Source organism: Panulirus ornatus, chromosome 9, assembly GCF_036320965.1.
Source record: "Panulirus ornatus isolate Po-2019 chromosome 9, ASM3632096v1, whole genome shotgun sequence".
NCBI classification, from domain to species: Eukaryota; Metazoa; Arthropoda; class Malacostraca; order Decapoda; family Palinuridae; genus Panulirus; species Panulirus ornatus.
Window position 1 is genome coordinate 19,994,740 of NC_092232.1, and position 9,288 is coordinate 20,004,027.

At 40.9% G+C, this 9,288-nt stretch overlaps 1 protein-coding gene across 2 annotated transcripts in view; it reads left to right on the plus strand.

The window, feature by feature from the left end:
* The window catches only part of rt (Protein O-mannosyltransferase rt), a 533,108-nt gene that overhangs the window by 232,408 nt on the left and 291,412 nt on the right, over positions 1-9,288 (plus strand). For both annotated transcript variants that reach the window (XM_071664765.1, XM_071664762.1), the window contains exon 2: positions 8,157-8,183. Coding sequence is in view for 1 of the 2 variants with exons in the window: in XM_071664762.1 (XP_071520863.1) it covers positions 8,157-8,183 (27 nt within the window). In the remaining variant the exon portion in view is untranslated. The remainder of the gene's footprint in view (positions 1-8,156; positions 8,184-9,288) is intronic.

Here is a 9,288-nt window from a genome sequence, read left to right on the forward strand (position 1 = left end):
CACACACACACACACACACACACACACACACACACACACACACGTATATAATGTCCGCAAAAAAAAAAAATCTTAAGTTTGCCTTCCCATACATTTTCCAAGGCGATATCACACTTAACGTTGTCATCTCTTCTTTGGTCTTGGTTACCATCTGCAGACGTCTGGGCATGGGATTGGCAAAGTTCCTGAAGGTCCATGTTTTAAGGTCCTTAGGATCTTCATGTCCTCCTCAGTGCGGCGAGGAGGCACAGGTCGGGTTTTGCAGGAAGCAGCCGCCTGATCGTGCGTTCTGAGCGCCCATTGCTGCCAGAAACTTCACCTGTACAAGCATTTTCTTGTCTCCGGAACAAGAATTCGGGCTCTCTCCTTAAGGAGATAAGAGCCAACCATCTTGAAGAACATATTTAAAAGATACAACGACCAGAAACGAAATTTCCAAGATGAAGAGGCAGTCAGGATGAGCAAAGAAAGGACATCCTCCCCTTAAGATAGCCTGAGGCACACTGAGGCGGGTTGCTGGTGCTCACACCGTTAGAAACACCAATCACAGCGGCCAGATGTACGATGATTTCACCATGAGAGCGCCATGTGCTTGTATCCACAATAAACCCTATCCGTATGTTGCCTTTGAAAGTATGTAGGGAGAAGACAATATACTATGATATTGTTTTGTGAAGACCGTATGTGTCGAAGCAAACAGACCAACAACAGAGGTTCCAATACCCCCTCCCTCGTCCAGCGATCGCCGCTCGGGAGGAGTAAATAATCCCACACTTTTCCCCCTGGATGGTTCACTTGTTTATGAAGAGTGTCCCCTCCCTCACTCCCTCCCTCGTGTTTGGCTGTCCATGTATGGTTGTTGTCCAGTGGTGTTGTGTCAGTCATTGATCATTATCTCGATGGCTCTGGATCATTAGATGATTATCCCGCGGCGATGTGCATGAGCGTGATTATTGCAGGGGAGTCATTATTATTGTCCACATATAGTGTGCTGCTGGTGATGATCAACATGGGGCTGGTGATCAACATGATAATGGTGATCAACATGGGACCGGTGAATAACATGGTGTCTCTGATCAACACGGTGCTAGTGATCAACTTGGGTCTGGTGATCAACACGGTGCTGGTGATCAACTTGGGTCTGGTGATCAACACGGTGCTGGTGATCAACTTGGATCTGGTGATCAACACGGTGCTGGTGATCAACTTGGATCTGGTGATCAACACGGTGCTGGTGATCAACTTGGGTCTGGTGATCAACACGGTGCTGGTGATCAACTTGGATCCGGTGATCAACACGGTGCTGGTGATCAACTTGGACCTGGTGATCAACACGGTGCTGGTGATCAACCTAGTGTGGTGAATAACCAATCCTTACCACATAACATGATGACACTAGGCATCACCATCGTTCTTGAAGCAACATATTTCTCAGAGTATAGCCATCATACTCGGCAACAGTATATCAGTATATCATCACTACTACTCACTCCCAACAGCTCTGTATTAATCACATTATATATATATATATATATATATATATATATATATATATATATATATATATATATATATATATATATATTTATATCTTCTTTGACTTCGATATCAGATCGGTCATCTGGTATCGGTTCTCACACCTCAATCATGACATTGTCTGACTCTCACGTATGAGGTTCCCTCAGGGTCACTGTAGAGGTAAGGTTCCCTCAGGGTCACTGTAGAGGTAAGGTTCCCTCAGGGTCACTGTAGAGGTAAGGTTCCCTCAGGGTCACTGTAGAGTCAGACACACCAGCTTCCTGCTCAGTATATTCTCCCAGGGTCACAAGGCAGGCGACGGAAACATTAATGGCCATAATGGACACTGTTGACAAGATGTGTATTTCTCAAACTTGATGAACATTTTCTCACGCTTTAACCAAATGTGTGTGTGTGTGTGTGATAGATGTTATTATTATTATTATTATTATTATTATTATTATTATTATTATTATTATTATTATTATTATTGTCATTATTATTATTATTATTGTTATTATTATTATTATTATTATTATTATTATTATTATTATTATTATTATTATTATCATTATTATTATTATTATTATATAACCCCAGACAGCGCTTCACAGGGCTGAAGCAGCTTCGAGGTTGCGCTACTGTCATAAGCAGGGAAATGTTGGAGGGTTCACTTTACAGCGAGACGTTCCTCGGCGAGGCTGTACTTCCTTTCGTCAACTGACGATATACAACCTCGCTGAAGGTGACATTTCACTCGTGGTGTATGTATGTATGAAAGCCTACTACAAACAAGAGCACAGAAAAAAAATTATTTTCCAATCCCCTGTAGTTCAACACATGGGGAAACCGCTGGAATATCTGAAGCCAATATGATTTGATAGTGACGAGAGGAGGATCACTGTCATATACAACAGTGTGAGGGAGGAGTATGATATCGCCTTCGAACCATCAATATCTTGAAACTCACGTGGAAGAATCTACGTCTCAGACCCACCTTCAGTAACGGGTGATGTGAGTGTATACACAGACTGGGCTCACGGCGTTGACTTATAGAACCATGATTGCTGTATGATGGTGGTAGAGACGTCTGCTCACATGAAGGAGATATGTCGAATATGTAGGCAAGATGCCACAGTGTTAGGACTAAGGAAGCAAATGCTCATGATGATGGGTTATGACAACATGGAAAATTGTAAGAATTTGAACAGCAGTTATTGGTGTGTTGTCATGGATTGTTACACTAAATCTGGCGAGTTTTTCCGTGAATGGTATAAGGTAAGAAGATGATATAAGATACCTGCTCCAGGGTTTTGTGTTCACAGACGTTGGTATTAGCTTTACAGTGACGAGGATTGCTGGTACATGATGTGGAAAGTTAGCTCTTACATGGAAAAGCAGTACACCACTCAGGGCAGAGGTCGAAGTCTCATATGAAGTCGTACCCTGTTATCTCTCTCTCTCTCAGGTGGTAGGGCAAGCCAGAGAGAGACTACGAAGGTTATACGAGAGCTGAGATCTCAGGAGAGATGGAGCTCTTAAAAGAGTTCTTTTACAAGTGGATGAGAAATGTATGGGCGATTTACGAAACATTAGAAAACTTTTGACAGGTTTTTTTTTCTTCCCCTTTTCATATAGTTTACCTATAATTCGACTCCTACAATCGCTTTCTCCCTACAACCTCCGTTTTTTTCTTTTTTATGCATCCTTTCAAACGCTACGTTTCCAGTCGACTCCAGCCAGGCAACGTATACACACACACACACACACACACACACACACACACACCTTTTATGCAAATGATAACCAATTAGGGATATCTCCAGGACTGATCTGCTGGTAGGCAACAGCAACACGGGCAATTATCAGAGGATCAAGAACAATTGGTTTCCGATGTATGCGCTCGACTCGCCATAGTAAAGAAATAAAACATTTGTGCTGATGTGTGTGTGTGTGTGTGTGTGTGGGGCAGGTGGCGGCTGGCGGGGCCCCGGCTTGCCGCGCTACCCAACACCCCCCCCCCCTCCTCCTCCTCCTCCCCAACCCCACCCCCACCCATCCCCGCCCCAAGGGGAGGGAGGGGGTGGGTTTGGTACTGCTATAGGAAGCTGTAAAAGGGAGGTAAACATCCATTCTCCCACGCTAATGAACGTGTTTTTGGGGGAGGATCCCCAACGGGGGTGAATAGAGAAAATATTAATGGAGAGAAAATAACGAGATCACAGCGCCCTGCCCTAGTTCTAATCAGTAGTTTGTCCCGTCCATAATGGAGTGTTCGTGTGTGTGTGTGTGTGTGTGTGTGTGTGTGTGTGTGTGTGTGTGTGTGTGGTGGCATCCGGCAAAGAAAATTTCCCTTGCGGGAGCTGGCTTGTCGAAAGATTAACTGAGGTTGTAATTTATGATGTTAGTTATAATAAGAGGGTGGGTTGTAGTCCCGCCGGTGGGGGTTAACCCACAAACATTGTGGATATTAAAGAATAATTGGGAGGATATTCTCATGGTTAATTGACAATCAGGCACTGGTTATTTTATGGCCACAATGATCTATGATGTCTCCCTAATTCGATATATATATATATATATATATATATATATATATATATATATATATATATATATGAGTCCCGTGGACTCATAGGAATATCTTGATCACGCGCAAAACTGCGATCCTTTCCAATATATATATATATATATATATATATATATATATATATATATATATATATATATATATATATATATATATGCACATAGAATTGAGTACGACAGCATATTTAGAGTTATTAATCTTTTTTCTTATGTTATTTAATTTTCTCAATATTATTTTACCATTAGGTGGGTGCACAAACAACAGTTGTCCAGAGCCATTTAATTTCAACTGAGCTTTCGCCTTCACAGAGGCATCATCGGGAATCTACAAAAAAAGAAAGAAAAAACTTCATAAAAATTGCATATGAAATGTAAGACGCAAGCAAAATGTATATAAGAAACACACTCGGAAAACACTACAGTACATAGCCCATAGATAGTAAGGGAAAACACTAAAAGCTATACAAATTAACAATATCAATACAAAATATGAACACAGAAACACAGAAAAACGTACAGTTGAGGAAATACATTAGAACCATATAAACGAGGTAGGGATGTAGACTGTCCATCACTAAATACACCAAGGTGGTCCAATTGGACCATTATTGTCCGGGTGCGGAGTTGAGGTCAGGTCAGGCTCGTCTGATCCTTGGTTTTCAGCAAGGAAGTTGCAGCCCACGATGTAATGTTCAGTATAATCATTATTAGTGACCAACACTTCTGACTTTCCGGGTTATTCTCTCCATTTTTTGATGACCAACACCAAGTACATTGTACAAGGCTTGGTAGGAGACTTAGTGACATGCAAATCAATATGTTGGCAAGATTGTGATAAAATGTTAAACTTCCGCTGAATATATTATTCATTACCTTATACTTAAATCATCATAAACCTAAAACATACTGATGTGATCATAAGCTTTAAAACATACTTAAATCATCATAAACCTAAAACATACTGATGTGATCATAAGCTTTAAAACATACTTAAATCATCATAAACCTAAAACTTATACTTGTATCATCTTAAATTTGAAACATACGTCTGTGATCACAAGTCTAGAACATACTTGTATGACTTTTTCAAATGTGTAACTGTTAAAGGAGATTATACGTCTGAGAATGTAACACAGGTAACCTGAAGACTTGAGGTTTGATCAATGAATTAAAATGAAAGTATATGACAAAAAAAAGACTGGAGTAGATTATGATAATCTAAAAAGAAAATCTAGAGTTAAGCAAAACTGACCCTCAGTTTGGGCTGTGACTTTTCCAAATACTGGCTCCCTACTAACGGTCAGATGGAATAGAAAACAGAAAACTTGAGGGAGGGAAACCTCAGTCCAAAATTGATATCGGTAGAAAACGGAGTAATCATTCAGCTTTGATTTCTCTCTCCATATCCACACACTCTCCGGAATACACAAGTTCAAATCACAGTTTGCAGAGTCCAGAACTTCGAAAATTTATTAGATTGTATAATGTGTTCATAATCTTCTGAAGGCTGAATAAATGGTGAAGTTCTTGCGTTTGGTGAGTTGCACGCCTGCTCTGAGTTGAAACCTTTCATGTTCATCACAACACAGGATCATCACAACACAGGATCATCACAACACAGGATCATCACTACACAGGATCATCACAACACGGGATCATCACAACACAGGATCATCACAACACAGGATCATCACAACACAGGATCATCACAACACAGGATCATCACAACACAGGATCATCACAACACGGGATCATCACAACACGGGATGATCACAACACAGGATCATCACAACACAGGATCATCACAACACAGGATCATCACAACACAGGATCATCACAACACGGGATCATCACAACACGGGATCATCACAACACAGGATCATCACAACACAGGATCATCACAACACAGGATCATCACAACACAGGATCATCACAACACGGGATCATCACAACACAGGATCATCACAACACAGGATCATCACAACACAGGATCATCACAACACAGGATCATCACAACACAGGATCATCACAACACGGGATCATCACAACACGGGATCATCACAACACGGGATCATCACAACACAGGATCATCACAACACGGGATGATCACTACACAGGATCATCACAACACAGGATCATCACAACACAGGATCATCACTACACAGGATCATCACAACACGGGATGATCACCACACAGGATCATCACAACACAGGATCATCACAACACAGGATCATCACAACACAGGATCATCACTACACAGGATCATCACAACACGGGATGATCACAACACAGGATCATCACAACACGGGATCATCACAACACAGGATCATCACAACACAGGATCATCACAACACAGGATCATCACTACACAGGATCATCACAACACGGGATGATCACTACACAGGATCATCACAACACAGGATCATCACAACACAGGATCATCACAACACAGGATCATCACAACACAGGATCATCACAACACGGGATCATCACAACACAGGATCATCACAACACAGGATCATCACAACACAGGATCATCACAACACAGGATCATCACAACACGGGATCATCACAACACAGGATCATCACAACACGGGATGATCACTACACAGGATCATCACAACACGGGATCATCACAACACAGGATCATCACAACACAGGATCATCACAACACGGGATCATCACAACACAGGATCATCACAACACGGGATGATCACTACACAGGATCATCACAACACGGGATCATCACAACACAGGATCATCATAACACGGGATGATCACAACACGGGATGATCACTACACAGGATCATCACAACACGGGATGATCACAACACAGGATCATCACAACACGGGATCATCACAACACAGGATCATCACAACACGGGATCATCACAACACAGGATCATCACAACACGGGATGATCACAACACGGGATGATCACTACACAGGATCATCACAACACGGGATGATCACAACACAGGATCATCACAACACGGGATGATCACTACACAGGATCATCACAACACGGGATGATCACAACACAGGATCATCACAACACGGGATCATCACAACACAGGATCATCACAACACGGGATGATCACTACACAGGATCATCACAACACGGGATGATCACAACACAGGATCATCACTACACAGGATCATCACAACACGGGATCATCACAACACAGGATCATCACAACACAGGATCATCACAACACGGGATCATCACAACACGGGATCATCACAACACGGGATCATCACAACACGGGATCGTCACAACACGGGATCATCACAACACGGGATCATCACAACACAGGATCATCACAACACGGGATGATCACTACACAGGATCATCACAACACAGGATCATCACAACACAGGATCATCACAACACAGGATCATCACAACACGGGATCATCACAACACGGGATCATCACAACACGGGATCATCACAACACGGGATCATCACAACACAGGATCATCACAACACAGGATCATCACAACACGGGATCATCACAACACAGGATCATCACAACACGGGATGATCACTACACAGGATCATCACAACACAGGATCATCACAACACAGGATCATCACAACACGGGATCATCACTACACAGGATCATCACAACACAGGATCATCACAACACGGGATCATCACAACACAGGATCATCACTACACAGTACAAGATTTCATAAAGTCTTTGCATGCAAACTAAGTTACCAGGGATGTTTCATGAATATGTGTGTTACTATAGTTAAATGTATAGAAATAATGTGATTTTATCTTTATACTTGAATACGATGATTAAAGTATTAGGGGAGGTAATACTTGAAGTCAGTGGTAAATATAACAGTTCTGTATGATTGTACGAATTTTCTTTTGTGAAATTTAGTAACAGGTCCTAAGTTTGATACAGAAATCCTAATTGTATTTTTCGGTACAGAGATTTTGAACTCATTTTATTAAAGTCTAATATATGAATTTCTTAACATACTTTCAGTAACATACAAACATTTAATTGTCCTTATTTTTTTTTTTTTTCAGAGAATCCAACTCCTCGGCACAATTGAGGTAGGTCTTAGATATCTTGAGTGTGTTTGATTAACCAGCGTAGATGTCGAAATACTTCTATGTGCTGATGGCAGGTAAGAATCATCAAAATTGCTTTAAATGCTAACAGCAGGTAAGAATCATAGTGGTAAGCCCTATGTGTGTGTCTGTGTGTGTGTGTGTGTCTGGGTTGGTTTTCTTTAAATTAGTGTTAAAAGACTTATTCTCCCTGTAAACATAAGTATCTAAAGACGGGCAGTTTATTCTGATTTTTAGTTAGCATCACAAGTTCAAGTTTTCTAATAGCAACTAAATTATCAGTGTCCACTCACGAACAATATATTTTTTTTTTCCACATATTCGAAGTAAAATCGAAGACGTAGATCCAGGAGGACCTTAAGCCTATCACAATTTTCATAATGAAACGTAGAGATATGTGGGAAAGTGTGTCTTACTCCCTCAGTCTGCTTGTAAAAGCTTACGATTAAAGAAATAACGTTACACTCTCAGTGGCTTCCTGAAGTAAACTACTAAACTGAATGTTTTATCAAATTATGTTACGTAGATGATTGGTGATGATGATATCAGAGGTTCCTTTGATGCGTATATAGAGAATAGTATCAATTTCTTTTTTTCAAGTAGGATGACCAAAACTAAAGGTGATATTCGAGGTAAGGACACACACGGACGCATTGTATACAGTGAGGGTTAGTTACTTAAAGACTTGAATTCCAAAATGCCGTACGCTTCTAAACCAAAATTTTCGGTCGCTATGTCTTCTTGCTTGTGCGCACTACTTAGTACTTGGCTTTAGGGATAGAGATTATTACAGCAAAGTCTTTTTTTTTTTTTTCTTTCCCCCTCATTCACCTTTTGCCGGTCAGCGGAGTTCTTTTCTCGCCAAACTTCTTCTGGCTTTTACCTCCGACATGTGAATCTTTGCACTTATCTGTATCACAAACAGTTTTCCATGTGTGGACTCTGTTAATATACAAACACCAGCATACAGCTGTAGCCGTTTAAGTTTCTGTTGTATCTATACTTCCCAGTTGAGTCTCGTTTGCAAGATTTGATGATCTTAGAATTCATATCCCATCATCTGGATCGTAAATGTATATGAAAAAGA